The 17280-nt window shown below is 56.4% G+C and overlaps 1 protein-coding gene across 2 annotated transcripts in view; it reads right to left on the reverse strand.

Annotated features, from left to right (window-relative positions):
• CROCC (ciliary rootlet coiled-coil, rootletin) overlaps nucleotides 1-16275 on the reverse strand; it is a 54206-nt gene extending 37931 nt beyond the window's left edge. For both annotated transcript variants that reach the window (XR_008598408.1, XM_055001371.1), the window contains exons 1-3: nucleotides 16185-16275; nucleotides 14138-14267; nucleotides 3739-3887 (exon numbers count right to left, since the gene is read on the reverse strand). Coding sequence is in view for 1 of the 2 variants with exons in the window: in XM_055001371.1 (XP_054857346.1) it covers nucleotides 3739-3887; nucleotides 14138-14267; nucleotides 16185-16229 (324 nt within the window). In the remaining variant the exon portion in view is untranslated. The remainder of the gene's footprint in view (nucleotides 1-3738; nucleotides 3888-14137; nucleotides 14268-16184) is intronic.
• Nucleotides 16276-17280: the final 1005 nt, after the last annotated feature.

Raw genomic sequence — 17280 nt, forward strand, 5'->3', positions numbered from 1 at the left:
AGATTCCCACTTGTAGATGTCTATTATTGGGGGAGGCAGTTCTGGGGTGATGCACAGGGTATCCTGTAGCCATGTGCCTGTTTTGTGGATGGGAACTGCTGTGAATGTGTTTCTCTGCAATCCACTGAGTATCTTTCGGCTGGGCACTATCCAGAACACGGAAGGCTCCAAGTGCGTGCCCAGAGAGCCTTGGCGATGGGCTGTGGCTCAGAGGGAGAACAGCTCTTGACACCCAGAGGGCCCAACAGTCAATCCCCAGCAGCATCTCCAGTTACAAGGACCAGGTGATGTAGTGGCTAAAGTAGGGGACTGCAATCTGAGAGAGACAGGTTCGAATCCCCGCCTTCTGCCACGGAAGCCCACCGGGTGACCCGGGGCCAATCACACCCTCTCAGTCCGCACCTCCCTTCAATCCCTCTCGGACACCGTTCCTGCCTGCCGTAAGAAAGGTCTAGAGGCCGGGGCAGCCCTAGCCCCACCCCACCGGCAGAGACAGGCAAATCACAAAACGAAGCGGATCTGCACAGACCAAAAAGCCCTGCGGCCGAGCAGCTAAAGGAGCCTTGAACCCTCACAGACAAGTGGGCGCAGGAGAGCCCCCCCAACCCCGCCGCTGGACACAAGCCGCTGTGAGCAGAGCAGGCCTTCTGTCAGCTACAAGCTCAGGGAGGACAGGATAGCCCTCAGAACCGCCTGCCACTGCCGCAAAGCCGCAGGCCTTTAGTTGCCCGTTCCCCCCTCTTCTTCACATACAGCCTCCTGGAACGCTCAGGGGGCTCAGAGGGGTGAGCCCCTCCACACAAGCCGCTTGGCCAAACATCTGCTGTGCCTCGTGGGACACAAAAGCCCCCAAGGGACAGCCTCGTCCTGGCCAAGCAGAACTGCCCGGCTCGTTGGCTTGAGGAAGGAGATGCTCAGCAGAGACCCAAATCTCCCTCCCTGCACCGGCCCCCGGCCCCTGCAGTGTCCGGAGATGGTTGCCCTCCCCCACTCCTCCTCTTTCCAAAGGGAGGCAGGGAAGGAGGCTGCTGCTTCAGTCCCACCCAGCAGTGGGCAAGTGGCCCCGTACACCAGGGCACACAGAAGGGCCCAAGGTCAGTTCAGCGCCCGCCTGGCGGCTCTCCAACAGCCCCCTGCCTCTGTCCCTGGAGAGCTGATGCCAGTTGGAGGAGATGAGACCGAGCCCACTGGACTGAGGCTCTGACCAGGCAGAAGGGGGAGGCCGTGACCCGCTTCATACACAGCAAGCAGCAGCCCGTGGGGCTCATGGACTACTGGAAGAGGTGGGGCCGCATGCTCGGTCTTGGCCCGCTTCCTGGCTCTGCTCTGCCCTTTTCTGCCCGGAGGGAAGGCCTGTGTGCGGCCCCGGGTCATTCTGAGAGTGCTCCACAGCCAAGCTGGGCAGCGGCTTCACTGGACCAATGCAGCAAAAGCACATCACATGAGCGGAACTCTCTTGCACAGTTTATTCTGCCCTTCTACTGTTTTTCTGTAAAGTTCACAGGGAGGAGCCAAGAGCTTTGCGGAGCTTTTCTTACAGGAAATCAGAGATGCTTAGGCCCCCAAGTCCTGTGTCCACCAATACTCTATGTGGGCTGTCCCATGGACCCCCCCTTCACAAACACAGGCCGTCCTCTCCCGCTTCCCTTCCTTTCCTCAGCTTAAATCTTGCCAACTTCAGAGGCCAGGACAAGGATGTAACAGAATTATACTGACGGCCCCCCCCCACCATCACAGCCATTTCTGTTGCTGCCACTGTTCATATCATCAAAAAAACTGCTATCTTGGGGGGGGGGGCGGGTGCTGGTACTGGCAGTGGCATGTTTGAGCCAAGTTTCTTGGCAACTGCTGCCACGGCAACCCGCAGCCCATTTAAATTCCCATGGTGGGGATGGTTGCCATGACCACTGGAATATGTCAGCATGTCCCCCTTGCTTTGAAATAATACCCCCAACCCACTTGCTGCTCCCGCCCCCCCCCCCCCGCCTTGGCCAGTACCAGCCAACCCCCCCCCCAACCCACTTATTGTACTCCTGCCAGTATGTCCCACCCCCAGCAAAGACCGACAGCTGAGGAGATCCTCAGGGCAAAGCAAGCCCCTCCCCACACACCCTCCTTGCTCCTCAGAAAACACCCCACTGCCCCAGACAGTCGAGCTCGATGCTCCACGGGAGGCTCTGAAACTCTTCCCGGATGGGAATTGCCACGGAATACCCCGTTCTCCCCTGAGGCACGCACAGCGCAGCATGAAGCCACGTACACATTCCTTTCACCTCTATTCTGTGTCTCAGATGGGGAGGGATCCACTGGATCCGCATCACCACGATGGAAGCGCAGGTACCAAGGCTCAAATATGAGGGAAACGTAAGAGAATCCAGCCAAGGCAAGTCAATTCCCTCCTGGATCCCACTTCCAAGGTGCACAGCGGAGAAGAGTCCAAAGTCCTCCCCTGGTGCCCCCAGCAACTAGTATACTGCCCCCAGACGTGGAGGTTCCATTTAGCCACCATGACTACTAGTGTCATGAATTTGTCAATTCCCTTTTCAAAGTAATCTGAGCTAGCAGCCATCACTACATCTCCTGGTGGCGAGTTCCACAACTACACTTTGTGCGTGAAGGGTTAGGGTTTTCCTGTTCTTCGAGCAGAAAGTGCAGACACGCTCGATCCACCTGCCTCTGCCTCTTTAGAGTTGTGCTGAGCACCCCGAAGCAGTGGACCACTGGAAGGATGCAGACGGATACATACAACACTCAGTCCACCTTTGTGACTAACAGACCAAAGGCCAAGCCCCGAAGTCCTCAGACCCTTGCAAGCCCTCCCCATACAACACAGGGGAAACCATACTGAGCCTACCCAACAGGGCTGTTGCAGCAGATCACAGCCAAAATCAGGGCTCATAACTATCCGAGCATTATTCCACCCCTCCCTCATTTCAGGCAACTTATAAAGTTCCGCTCCAATTCCTTCCGTGGCTCAAGAGCAGCCGCCACTCCCGGCCAGCACCCTGCAAGGCAAGTCCCAGCAAGCACCAGCCCCGTTCAGACAGGCAGACATGTCCAGGCAAGCTCAAGAGCTTAGGAAATGGACAAAAGGAGGGAAAGCGCCGCTACCCGCCTCCCCCAGCAAACACCTTCTGCCAAGCAAGCCCCTTTCTCTGGGCACAGCAGGAGGCATAGTGGAATCCTCTTCGAGCAGAGGGAGGAAAGAGCGCAACGGGGCAGCAAGGAAAGGAAGCACAGAAAAGACCCCACCACGGCAACATCTTTGCCCCATCCTAGGAAAGGAAGAAGGGAATCAGAAGCTCCCAAGATGGGGAGGGAATCCAAGGGGCCTTCATGTGGTGGGGGCGATGGGCTCACGAAGACACCGAGGGCGGCCGGGCGGCCGGGCAGAACAACTGAGACGTTGGGACTGTAAGCCCCTGGAGCAGACCTCTTTCCTTCAGAGGCTGTTCTCCAAGGCTCCATGTTCATCGACGGGCATGTTAGGGCAATGATGAAGAATTTGCTTTCGTGGAAGAGAGAACACGAGCAGGTCCATTGAGAGACCCACCACCTTTCCATGCGGCCCCCCATGCTCCAGTGACCCTGTTGTTTTCTTTACAGTACCGCCGCTAGCACGTGGATGCATTGCCAAAAGGGGAATTGCCACAGCACTAACTGCGAGGAAGGAAGTGGGCAAGACCCTCTGAACAGCATACCTTCCCCTCCCCTTCCCCGCCCCACCAAGGGACCTACCCGTTCACTGATGGCGTTGTACTTGATGGCCAATTCGTCCCGCTCGGCACGGCTCTGCGCCAGCAGGTCCTCTACGCGGGACAGCTCCTGCTGCAAGACGCGGTTCTCTGCCTGCGGGGAAAGCAAGGAGGCCATCTCGGCGGGGAAAACTGCCAGGAGGGAAAGAGGGTGGGGCACAGAGCTTGAGGGCAGCTGCCAAGGCTGGCCAGGCACTTCTGCACCCGGCAGGCTCCAGGAGCAGAGAACTGGGGTCCCAGCAGCCACTGCAGCCTCGTGGAGCAGCATGCTGGGAAGCTCGGGCCAAGGCCCACCACTCTACTGCAACTGGATACAATAACAGGACAGAGTTTCATCACCGTTCACTATATTTTCGATAAAAATAGAACTTTGTTTCCCCAAAAAGGCAAAGAAGTCCCTGGAACGTTCCATAAATGGTGACAGAACTTATCAAGAGCTATACAGATAAGGCCAACTAAAATAAATTTATCTTGTATAGTACAATTAAAAGACAATAACACTTTTTATAGATACTGTGACTGTTAAAATCAAAACAAATCTTTATAGGTTTAACATGTGATGATATTGTAGATAAAATTATTGTTTCGCCAACGAATGCTGAAATAATCTACACATGGCTCTAAAATAAATCTGTTATTGTTCATTAATTTCTGCAGCAAGATTACAAAGGTCAAATTCAACACTTACTTCCAATTATCAGAACAATAAATGATAATTTCCTCAGCTACTTTTACAGCCCAATCCTGGGAAGGGGGGGGGGGCGGAAAGTACACAGGGAGTGGTCTAAAGGTTATGCCGTGTATCACGGACTTATGCGGGCATAAACGCCCCTCACGACGGTGTGCGGCCGCAGTGATGCTCTACAGTGTCCCCCTGCCTGTGCTCGCCCGCTGCAGCCAGGCATGGCTGTCAGTGTGGCGTAAGTCACTGGAGCTCACGGGAGTGGTCTGGGGTGGGGTGGGGCGTGGGTTAGTAGTTCCCTAAATCATTCCGGGCCTGAGACAACCCCCTGCAGAGGTGGAAAGTTACACTGCATAAAACAGTGGTGTAGCCCATAGGCACCCATTTTATGGGAGAAATTCACTCCCCTCCCTGCTCGGCACTGCCCAAGCGGCCAGGCGGAGCACAGCATGCCAACTACCGTGGGGACCAACTGGCTTGTGCCCCTGTGGTGGCTGAGCCCTTGGTCCAGCAATCAGTGCCCCACACACTCTACATAACCTCTGGCCAGGGCAGCTATGGCCCCAAGTAAGTAGGGGTGAGGCCAGAGGCCCTGCCCAGGAGCCCCCTGCCGTGGGGACTGAGAATGCACCAGGGGGACTTGGTGAAATCTGGGGAGCTCTGTGCACTCGCTCAGGGGAGCAGATCCGAGTCCAGAATGCCCAGCAAAGAACTGCCACCCAAGTTCCCCTGCAGGTTAACCGACTCCCAAGTCCTGGTGCCGGGAAGGGTCAAGAGCACACTGACAAGTGAGGAGGAGCTGGCAGGGCGGCTGCCCTGGGCCCTTCATTCACACCAGCCTCCCCTCACCCATGTCCCCTCAAACGCCGGCATCTGTCATCGAGGCACACTCGGCGGCCAGGCATGACCCTTGCCTAGGGGGCTGCACAACCCATGCCTGCCACAGAGGCAGGCGGCTGGGGAGCCAATGCTCAGCACAGCTGTTTTGGGGGGGTCTTCTAGCAGCCTGTGCCGGGTCTCCACTCAGACTCTCTCGGCCAGGCTTCCCCCTTGGGCAGAGGTGAGAGTCTGGCTGCAGGCCGGGGCGAGTAGGCGCTCGTAGGCGCTTATAACTCCCCTATGAGGGCAGCCATGCAACCTCACGTCTCCCTGCCTCCCAGGATCAGAACTCCAAGCAGTCGTGGGAGCATAACAGCCCGATGCAGATGAGGAGCACTACCCTGCCGGTGGGGCACCCTTCGTCTGGCTGCCAGCAGCACCCAGGATGATGGAGCCGCCACCGCCGCCACCGCCCCCAGCCATTGACACCTGCCTGGGGCGTGGCCCAGCCTCTCGCCACAGGAGTGTCCCTTTCAGACAGGTTACGACCCTGTCAGGAAGGCCAGGGAGCGTGGCTGTTCCAGCCCTACCCATGGAGCCATTCCCCAAGCAGCACATGAGTCGACCCTGCTCCGGAGAAAGCAGCATGGGGAACGGCTCTCCACAGGCTCAGCTCCCTTCACGAGCAAGGGAAGTTGGCAACGTGCGTCCAGACATCCTCTTCGCTTCTTGCCAATTCAGTAGAGTCTTGTCAATCAGCAGCTCTCTTCTGTTTGTTTGCTTGTCTGTGCATGACAGTGCCCCCCCCCACTTCCCTGAAAGGCTGCCCCCCTTCACGCCTCCCAGCGAACGGTCTCTGGCTCTGGGCTGGAATGGGTGGGGTGGCCCCAAAGAGGCTCCTGGTGTCTCTGTGTCTTTGTGTGGCTGTGCTGCCAAATGGAGCAGGTGGCCAGTGGCATCTTGCAGGCTTTGGCCCCAGCCGGCTTCCCCCCTCAGATTCACTGCAGGGAGCAGGGGTGGGAATCAGAGTGCCACCCGTGTGTGTTTGGGGGGGGGCAGGAGGACCCTCGATCTTCAGCAGCGCTGCCGGCATCTGATAAGCCAGGCAGAGGGCCTCTGCATGTAGGGACCGAGGCTGATGCCAGGGAGGGGACGCAGAGCAACGTCCTGGGATCTCTGGGGCTTCTCCCATGCCAGGCCAGATGACTCTCCCTTTTGCTCTCTGTGGAGGCTGGGATGGACTTCAGAACTCTTGCACTGGGAATGGGATGATGGCCCCCAGGGCAACTCCTCTGGGCCACAAGCCATCATTCCACTCTGGGGGTCACGAGGTCCACACCACGTTCTTGCACCTTTCCGATGCAGTGATGTGTTTCAATAGAGCCTGTCCCTGACAGCCTGATCCCTGGCCGGGCGGGGGGGGGGGGGGGGAGTCAGGAAGCAGTGCCACGAGGCAGCAGAGATCATGGATGCAGCCACTGTTGGGTGTTGGCGGGGCTGTCAGGGGAATGGCAGGGCAGGCGCTCTCAGCAGTGGCCACGCCGCAAAACATTCTCTCAGGGAAGAACAATGGCAAATGGGCAGCTTCTGTTAACAACAACAACTATTCGATTTATATACCGCCCTTCGGGACAACTTAACACTCACTCAGAGAGGTTTACAAATGCCATTATTATCCCCACAACAACAAACACCCTGTGAGGTGGGTGGGGCTGAGAGAGCTCTGAGAGAGCTGCGACTGACCCAAGGTCACCCAGCTGGCTTCAAGCGGAGGAGTGGGGAATCAAACCCGGCTCTCCAGATTAGAGTCCCACTGTAATGATTCCAAGTAAATGTGTGCCTGTGTCTTTAAATGCTTGGTTTGAGCTAGGTGAAGAGTGGGGGTGAAAGAGAGGGATGAGTGAGTGATGTGATTGGTTGATGACTGAGAGGGTGGGCGGAGTGAAGGCAGTTGAGACTGACAGGGCAGGGAGAAAAGGTTTCAGGCAGAGGAAAGCAGGCCGGCTGTGGGCTGCTGCCTGAGTGTATGTGGAAGTGTTTTATGAGAGAAATATGACCCTGTGTGGACCCTGAACTGAGCATGTCTGTGAAAGGACACTCAGTCAGGGGAAGGGAGGCCGCCTGTGTGCTGCCTGAGTATATGGAAATCTTTATGAGAGAAATATGACCCTGTGTGGACCCTGAACTGAGCATGTCTGTGAAAGGACACTCAGTCAGGGGAAGGGAGGCCGCCTGTGTGCTGCCTGAGTATATGGAAATCTTTATGAGAGAAATATGACCCTGTGTGGACCCTGAACTGAGCATGTCTGTGAAAGGACACTCAGTCAGGGAAAGGGAGGCCGCCTGTGTGCTGCCTGAGTATATGGAAATCTTTATGAGAGAAATATGACCCTGTGTGGACCCTGAACTGAGCATGTCTGTGAAAGGACACTCAGTCAGGGAAAGGGAGGCCGCCTGTGTGCTGCCTGAGTATATGGAAATCTTTATGAGAGAAATATGACCCTGTGTGGACCCTGAACTGAGCATGTCTGTGAAAGGACACTCAGTCAGGGGAAGGGAGGCCGCCTGTGTGCTGCCTGAGTATATGGAAATCTTTATGAGAGAAATATGACCCTGTGTGGACCCTGAACTGAGCATGTCTGTGAAAGGACACTCAGTCAGGGGAAGGGAGGCCGCCTGTGTGCTGCCTGAGTATATTCAAGTATTCATGACAGAAACATGGCCTGTGTGGAACCTGAACTGAGCATGTCTGTGAAAGGACACTCAGTCAGGGAAAGGGAGGCCGCCTGTGTGCTGCCTGAGTATATGGAAATCTTTATGAGAGAAATATGACCCTGTGTGGACCCTGAACTGAGCATGTCTGTGAAAGGACACTCAGTCAGGGGAAGGGAGGCCGCCTGTGTGCTGCCTGAGTATATTCAAGTATTCATGACAGAAACATGGCCTGTGTGGACCCTGAACTGAGCATGTCTGTGAAAGGACACTCAGTCAGGGAAAGGGAGGCCGCCTGTGTGCTGCCTGAGTATATGGAAATCTTTATGAGAGAAATATGACCCTGTGTGGACCCTGAACTGAGCATGTCTGTGAAAGGACACTCAGTCAGGGGAAGGGAGGCCGCCTGTGTGCTGCCTGAGTATATGGAAATCTTTATGAGAGAAATATGACCCTGTGTGGACCCTGAACTGAGCATGTCTGTGAAAGGACACTCAGTCAGGGGAAGGGAGGCCGCCTGTGTGCTGCCTGAGTATATTCAAGTATTCATGACAGAAACATGGCCTGTGTGGACCCTGAACTGAGCATGTCTGTGAAAGGACACTCAGTCAGGGGAAGGGAGGCCGCCTGTGTGCTGCCTGAGTATATGGAAATCTTTATGAGAGAAATATGACCCTGTGTGGACCCTGAACTGAGCATGTCTGTGAAAGGACACTCAGTCAGGGGAAGGGAGGCCGCCTGTGTGCTGCCTGAGTATATTCAAGTATTCATGACAGAAACATGGCCTGTGTGGACCCTGAACTGAGCATGTCTGTGAAAGGACACTCAGTCAGGGGAAGGGAGGCCGCCTGTGTGCTGCCTGAGTATATGGAAATCTTTATGAGAGAAATATGACCCTGTGTGGACCCTGAACTGAGCATGTCTGTGAAAGGACACTCAGTCAGGGGAAGGGAGGCCGCCTGTGTGCTGCCTGAGTATATTCAAGTATTCATGACAGAAACATGGCCTGTGTGGACCCTGAACTGAGCATGTCTGTGAAAGGACACTCAGTCAGGGGAAGGGAGGCCGCCTGTGTGCTGCCTGAGTATATGGAAATCTTTATGAGAGAAATATGACCCTGTGTGGACCCTGAACTGAGCATGTCTGTGAAAGGACACTCAGTCAGGGGAAGGGAGGCCGCCTGTGTGCTGCCTGAGTATATTCAAGTATTCATGACAGAAACATGGCCTGTGTGGACCCTGAACTGAGCATGTCTGTGAAAGGACACTCAGTCAGGGGAAGGGAGGCCGCCTGTGTGCTGCCTGAGTATATGGAAATCTTTATGAGAGAAATATGACCCTGTGTGGACCCTGAACTGAGCATGTCTGTGAAAGGACACTCAGTCAGGGGAAGGGAGGCCGCCTGTGTGCTGCCTGAGTATATTCAAGTATTCATGACAGAAACATGGCCTGTGTGGACCCTGAACTGAGCATGTCTGTGAAAGGACACTCAGTCAGGGGAAGGGAGGCCGCCTGTGTGCTGCCTGAGTATATGGAAATCTTTATGAGAGAAATATGACCCTGTGTGGACCCTGAACTGAGCATGTCTGTGAAAGGACACTCAGTCAGGGGAAGGGAGGCCGCCTGTGTGCTGCCTGAGTATATTCAAGTATTCATGACAGAAACATGGCCTGTGTGGACCCTGAACTGAGCATGTCTGTGAAAGGACACTCAGTCAGGGGAAGGGAGGCCGCCTGTGTGCTGCCTGAGTATATGGAAATCTTTATGAGAGAAATATGACCCTGTGTGGACCCTGAACTGAGCATGTCTGTGAAAGGACACTCAGTCAGGGGAAGGGAGGCCGCCTGTGTGCTGCCTGAGTATATTCAAGTATTCATGACAGAAACATGGCCTGTGTGGACCCTGAACTGAGCATGTCTGTGAAAGGACACTCAGTCAGGGGAAGGGAGGCCGCCTGTGTGCTGCCTGAGTATATGGAAATCTTTATGAGAGAAATATGACCCTGTGTGGACCCTGAACTGAGCATGTCTGTGAAAGGACACTCAGTCAGGGAAAGGGAGGCCGCCTGTGTGCTGCCTGAGTATATGGAAATCTTTATGAGAGAAATATGACCCTGTGTGGACCCTGAACTGAGCATGTCTGTGAAAGGACACTCAGTCAGGGGAAGGGAGGCCGCCTGTGTGCTGCCTGAGTATATGGAAATCTTTATGAGAGAAATATGACCCTGTGTGGACCCTGAACTGAGCATGTCTGTGAAAGGACACTCAGTCAGGGGAAGGGAGGCCGCCTGTGTGCTGCCTGAGTATATTCAAGTATTCATGACAGAAACATGGCCTGTGTGGAACCTGAACTGAGCATGTCTGTGAAAGGACACTCAGTCAGGGAAAGGGAGGCCGCCTGTGTGCTGCCTGAGTATATGGAAATCTTTATGAGAGAAATATGACCCTGTGTGGACCCTGAACTGAGCATGTCTGTGAAAGGACACTCAGTCAGGGGAAGGGAGGCCGCCTGTGTGCTGCCTGAGTATATTCAAGTATTCATGACAGAAACATGGCCTGTGTGGACCCTGAACTGAGCATGTCTGTGAAAGGACACTCAGTCAGGGAAAGGGAGGCCGCCTGTGTGCTGCCTGAGTATATGGAAATCTTTATGAGAGAAATATGACCCTGTGTGGACCCTGAACTGAGCATGTCTGTGAAAGGACACTCAGTCAGGGGAAGGGAGGCCGCCTGTGTGCTGCCTGAGTATATGGAAATCTTTATGAGAGAAATATGACCCTGTGTGGACCCTGAACTGAGCATGTCTGTGAAAGGACACTCAGTCAGGGGAAGGGAGGCCGCCTGTGTGCTGCCTGAGTATATTCAAGTATTCATGACAGAAACATGGCCTGTGTGGACCCTGAACTGAGCATGTCTGTGAAAGGACACTCAGTCAGGGGAAGGGAGGCCGCCTGTGTGCTGCCTGAGTATATGGAAATCTTTATGAGAGAAATATGACCCTGTGTGGACCCTGAACTGAGCATGTCTGTGAAAGGACACTCAGTCAGGGGAAGGGAGGCCGCCTGTGTGCTGCCTGAGTATATTCAAGTATTCATGACAGAAACATGGCCTGTGTAGACCCTGAACTGAGCATGTCTGTGAAAGGACACTCAGTCAGGGGAAGGGAGGCCGCCTGTGTGCTGCCTGAGTATATGGAAATCTTTATGAGAGAAATATGACCCTGTGTGGACCCTGAACTGAGCATGTCTGTGAAAGGACACTCAGTCAGGGGAAGGGAGGCCGCCTGTGTGCTGCCTGAGTATATTCAAGTATTCATGACAGAAACATGGCCTGTGTGGACCCTGAACTGAGCATGTCTGTTAAAGGACACTCAGTCAGGGGAAGGGAGGCCGCCTGTGTGCTGCCTGAGTATATGGAAATCTTTATGAGAGAAATATGACCCTGTGTGGACCCTGAACTGAGCATGTCTGTGAAAGGACACTCAGTCAGGGGAAGGGAGGCCGCCTGTGTGCTGCCTGAGTATATTCAAGTATTCATGACAGAAACATGGCCTGTGTGGACCCTGAACTGAGCATGTCTGTGAAAGGACACTCAGTCAGGGGAAGGGAGGCCGCCTGTGTGCTGCCTGAGTATATGGAAATCTTTATGAGAGAAATATGACCCTGTGTGGACCCTGAACTGAGCATGTCTGTGAAAGGACACTCAGTCAGGGGAAGGGAGGCCGCCTGTGTGCTGCCTGAGTATATTCAAGTATTCATGACAGAAACATGGCCTGTGTGGACCCTGAACTGAGCATGTCTGTGAAAGGACACTCAGTCAGGGGAAGGGAGGCCGCCTGTGTGCTGCCTGAGTATATTCAAGTATTCATGACAGAAACATGGCCTGTGTGGACCCTGAACTGAGCATGTCTGTGAAAGGACACTCAGTCAGGGGAAGGGAGGCCGCCTGTGTGCTGCCTGAGTATATGGAAATCTTTATGAGAGAAATATGACCCTGTGTGGACCCTGAACTGAGCATGTCTGTGAAAGGACACTCAGTCAGGGGAAGGGAGGCCGCCTGTGTGCTGCCTGAGTATATGGAAATCTTTATGAGAGAAATATGACCCTGTGTGGACCCTGAACTGAGCATGTCTGTGAAAGGACACTCAGTCAGGGGAAGGGAGGCCGCCTGTGTGCTGCCTGAGTATATGGAAATCTTTATGAGAGAAATATGACCCTGTGTGGACCCTGAACTGAGCATGTCTGTGAAAGGACACTCAGTCAGGGGAAGGGAGGCCGCCTGTGTGCTGCCTGAGTATATGGAAATCTTTATGAGAGAAATATGACCCTGTGTGGACCCTGAACTGAGCATGTCTGTGAAAGGACACTCAGTCAGGGGAAGGGAGGCCGCCTGTGTGCTGCCTGAGTATATGGAAATCTTTATGAGAGAAATATGACCCTGTGTGGACCCTGAACTGAGCATGTCTGTGAAAGGACACTCAGTCAGGGGAAGGGAGGCCGCCTGTGTGCTGCCTGAGTATATGGAAATCTTTATGAGAGAAATATGACCCTGTGTGGACCCTGAACTGAGCATGTCTGTGAAAGGACACTCAGTCAGGGGAAGGGAGGCCGCCTGTGTGCTGCCTGAGTATATTCAAGTATTCATGACAGAAACATGGCCTGTGTGGACCCTGAACTGAGCATGTCTGTGAAAGGACACTCAGTCAGGGGAAGGGAGGCCGCCTGTGTGCTGCCTGAGTATATGGAAATCTTTATGAGAGAAATATGACCCTGTGTGGACCCTGAACTGAGCATGTCTGTGAAAGGACACTCAGTCAGGGGAAGGGAGGCCGCCTGTGTGCTGCCTGAGTATATGGAAATCTTTATGAGAGAAATATGACCCTGTGTGGACCCTGAACTGAGCATGTCTGTGAAAGGACACTCAGTGAGGGGAAGGGAGGCCGCCTGTGTGCTGCCTGAGTATATTCAAGTATTCATGACAGAAACATGGCCTGTGTGGACCCTGAACTGAGCATGTCTGTGAAAGGACACTCAGTCAGGGGAAGGGAGGCCCTGGCTGTGGGCTGCTGCCTGAGCAGGTTTAAGCATGTCTGTGAGAGAAATATTGAGTCTAGTGAAAGAGGCTAACTGTGTGTGAAGCCTTAGAAGAGATCTGTGTGAATGAGTTTATAGGGAGTAACTTTAAGAACCGAGAACTACTTTTATGAAACCGATACGCTTCTTGAAAAATAAACATTTGTTTTGTTTCGTTATATCCCAGTGTAGCTGTCATGGCTATATCCCATTCATATCCTCAGGGCCACATAGAACCACGAAGGAGCCTGACGCTTAAACACGTTACCAAAGGGGAAATTTGAATAAAATATTTTGGAATAATACATTCCTGGTGGCAGCAAACTACCCAGAGGGTGTTAAGGGGCAGATTAAAAGAAAAATCTACCCCAAAGAAAGTACAGGTCATAACACCCACACTCTTAACGACTACACCAAACTAGCTCTCACCGCTAATTCGCAACTAAAAAAATGCTGTGGCTTTATTTCAGCCTGCCGTTCATCAGGACTCTCTCATCCTGTGGTGATGTTTTCTCCACAAATCTTATTTTGAATTTTTTTAACAGCTACACATCAACCTCCTTCTCCATTTAAGTGCCATGAAAATGCATTCCAAATCTTCTGCCCTCAAAGGATGGCATGCGAAATGGCCAAAGGCACATACTACTTCCTGCTCCCTGCCTTACCAAGCTGCTTCTCTGTCGTTGTCCATCTGTCCCAAAGGCTCCCTAGTGGCTGCTTCGTCCATACAAAAAGAAATCCCACTACCTGCCAACTCTGGAGGACTGGCCACAGCTTAGCCTCCTTCCTCTCGCAAGCATCCCAAGGAGAAGAGCAAAACCTGGCCTCGAATGCTCTCTGCCACCCATGTCCAACCCATGCACAAGCTTCCATTGCCTGCCAAACCCTCTTTGGCCATGCTCCCATACCTGCCCCAAGCGGGAATTGCCCAGAGAACAGGCACCCTAGCACTGGAAGAACGCGCGTGCGCCATGGCAGACTGACTGAAGCTCGCACCCAGTGGCGTCCCGACCTGCTCCAGACTCACGTGGCCCGCCCATCTAAGCAAGGGGCAGGAAAGAAGCGCACCCCCCCCCCGCCCATACCTTGCCTATCGCACCTTCTGACAGGTTCTTGGTGATGATTTCTCGGATCCGTGCTGGCAACTGGGTGGGCAGCGAGTCTTTGCAGGAGCGCTGGATGGAAAGCCTCTTGTCTTCTGCAGAGATCAGGAGGGCCCTCTCCAGTGTCTGCCAAACAAGAACAAAGAGCCTCAGCCAGGCGGCAAACGAGGAGGAGGCCGGGTTCCTCCTGTCCTCTGCTGGGGGCACGGGACTTCTCGAAGCCCCCCCCTACAGGAAAGCCAAGGCTGAGGGGCCAAAGCAGCAGAGATAGCTTGGGCAAAGAACAGCAACCCGGGCACTTCTACCAGGGACTCAGAATCTCTCTACACGAGACACCTGAGCGCACGTTCATCAAGCGCCAGACAACGCAATGCTAGCCGGGAAGTGTAGTTTTAAAAGACTTACTGCTTAAAACTTTGAACTAACCAAGTCTCAGCAGGGCAAAGGCTCCGGAAGGGGAGACAGTCACCGGAGGGCTGTGAGAGAATCCATCCCCTCTGGAGCGATCTCCGCTAGCTCTGGCATTCAAAACTACGCTTCCCAGCTAACATTGCATCTCCCAGCACACGAAGAACACGTGTCAGAAGTCTTGTGTAGAGAGACTCTCCGTGTGTGTGTGTGTGTGTGCGCGTGCGCGTATGAGCACGCTCCCGCCCACCCACCCCCCATCAGTAAGATGAGAGCAGGGCAGCCTGCCTTCCAGAGAGAGGGAAACACACAGAAAACAAAGGGCGAAGCAATCTTTTAAAAATGTTATAGGGCACACTTGACCTATTAAAAAGCACAGGAACCAGCCAGCCTCTCTCTCCAGGTTTCTGCAAGCAGCTCTCCATTTCAGAGCCTAAAAGACACCCCCCACACATGTGCGCTCGCTCACACGCTTGAACTATCTATGCAACTGAGCTTGCCCAGAGCAGTTGTGCTACTGAGCAAAGGGCTCCAAGAGAGGAGGTACACCCAGGAGCGTCAGAGCTGGAACCAGCACGTGAGAAGAACCCACCAGCCAAACACAGCTCCAAATGTTCTCCCTGAAAGCACAACATGCCACCCCCACCCCCAGAAAGGGGTGTGGGCAACAGGGTACCCCTCAACGCACAGCTCCGGCCTTCCTCCCTGCACGCTCCTGGCGACCCACCTGCACAGGTCCGGGTCGGGGCTCCCATCAGGCGGGCCACTCTGCAGGGAGCCGGAGGGCGTGGCTCCTGGGGCGTTTCTGTTCTGGGGTCTTAACACCCCGCAGCCCAGGGAGGACCCATCAGTGCCCCTCTCAGCCCAAGGCAGTCCGTCCCCTTCCCCAGGGGAGGCCTGGCAGCTCCTTGCCAGGGATAACGCAAAGACTTTCCACTTCGGGCTCTAGAGCTGTCCCGGTCGGTTTCTAATCCTTAAGACTTCCTAGAAAGGTCAGGCAAGGCCGCCACCTGCCTCCCGGCTGCCAGCCCAGCCTTCTGGGGGCAGCCACGACTCCCACCCCCGGGCTCGGCCAGGCTTCTGTGAAGAGGCGGCGAAGCCTTCCTAGCACGGGAAGCCGCTGGGATCCCGACAACCCCCCTGCAGAGTCGGCCAGAAGCATCGGCTCTGCCGGTGGATTCGACCCGGGGGCAGCCCGCCGCCGCGCAGCTCCTCCGCGGCCAACGGGCAGCGCACTGGCGAGGCAGGCGGCGGGGCTGCCCCACACGGGCCGAGCGCCGGCGGACGGAGCCGGGGGGCTCGGAGCGGAGCAGCCGGCGCGGCCGGCCTCTCTCCCCTCCCTCGGGCGCAAGCCCCGGAGCCACTCGCGGGAGGCGACCGCGGGGCCACGAAGAGCGCGCCGGCGGAGGCGCCACGGAAGCCGCGGCCTGGAATCGCCGGCGGAGAGCAGCCGCGACGGCGGACCTCCGGCGCACGTCCAGCGCGCCTCGCCTCGCCTCGCCCCGGGAGCTTCGGCCACCCCGCGGAGGCGCCGCTCCCCCGCCCTGGCTGAGCTGCCCACCCCGCGCGGGAAGGAAGGGGCTCGCCGGGCCGGCCGCGTCCGGAGCGGAAGGACCCCGCGCAGTCCCCGCTTGCCTGAGCCGCCGCCTCCAGCCGCTGCTCTGCCTCTGGGGCGCTCATGAGGCGCGCGGGAGAGAGACGGAGGGCTCCGGCGCGCAGGAGACGAGCGGAGCGGAGAGGCGGGCAGGCTGCGCTGACTGCCCCGCCCTCCCCGGCCCTCCCCAGGCGCGGGCGCGCGCGCGCGCGCGGGTCCTGGGCGCCTGGCTCGGCCTTCCGCGCGCGGCCAGGGCCGAGGCGCCCCCAGGCCCAGGCGCTGCCCGCTGCGAGGCTCTCTGCGCCGGGAACGCGGCCGCCGGCCCGGCTGGCTGCGCCTTCCTCTTGCTGAGCTGCCGCCTCCAGGCACGTGCAGAGCGTGGCGCCTCGCCCGGCTCACCGAAAGCGGAGCCTCTCTTCGCCGAGGCGCCTGCAGCCGGGAGGGAAGGGCTGCCGCTCCGGGCTGCCGCGGGCCGTTTGCGGCCTCCACGCCCGCCCGCGTTGCCATGACACCGGGGGGCCGGGCCGGGCCCGGCCCAGCGCCGCCCTCGGAGCTTCCCAGGCGCGCCCCCCGCTGCCGGACGAGCCTCGGGCGGACGCGGCAGCCGAGAGGAAAGGGACCCTCGGCGCCCCGCCCGGGGGCTCCTCTCCACTGCGCCTTTCCTGCCCCGTCTCCCGCCGGCCCGGGGGGGGGGCAGAGGACTCGCGCTTCTCGGCCAGTGGCGTCCTTCTGGCCCCGCCTGGGAGGCCGGAGTCGGAAGCAGGCACGGGCAGGGAAGGCTCCGGGCGGGGGGATTTCGTCCCGGGCAACACGAGCCCCCCCCCCCGCCCAATCCCAGCGGAAACTCCCCAGCTAGCATCCCTCTGCTCCGCGCCCAAAGGCAGGCGCGCCCGGACTGGAGGCCACGATCCTGCCCGCAAGCGGCTCTCTATGAAGCCGGGAGTCCTCCCGCCCGGAATGTCGGAACTCTGCCCCGAGGCTCCTGGCACACGGGCGCCGGCGCAGCCTGCCCTCCAACGTCATTGTGCTTGTTCAGAATGCAGCCCTGTGCCACGCTCTCCAGACGCGGAGGGCCTGCTGCTTCCCCGGGCCCATCCTCCTCTTGGGGGTAGGGGCTGAAGTGCTAAGAGTTTTTGT

The sequence above is a fragment of the Eublepharis macularius genome, chromosome 17 (assembly GCF_028583425.1).
Source record: "Eublepharis macularius isolate TG4126 chromosome 17, MPM_Emac_v1.0, whole genome shotgun sequence".
Taxonomy (NCBI): Eukaryota; Metazoa; Chordata; class Lepidosauria; order Squamata; family Eublepharidae; genus Eublepharis; species Eublepharis macularius.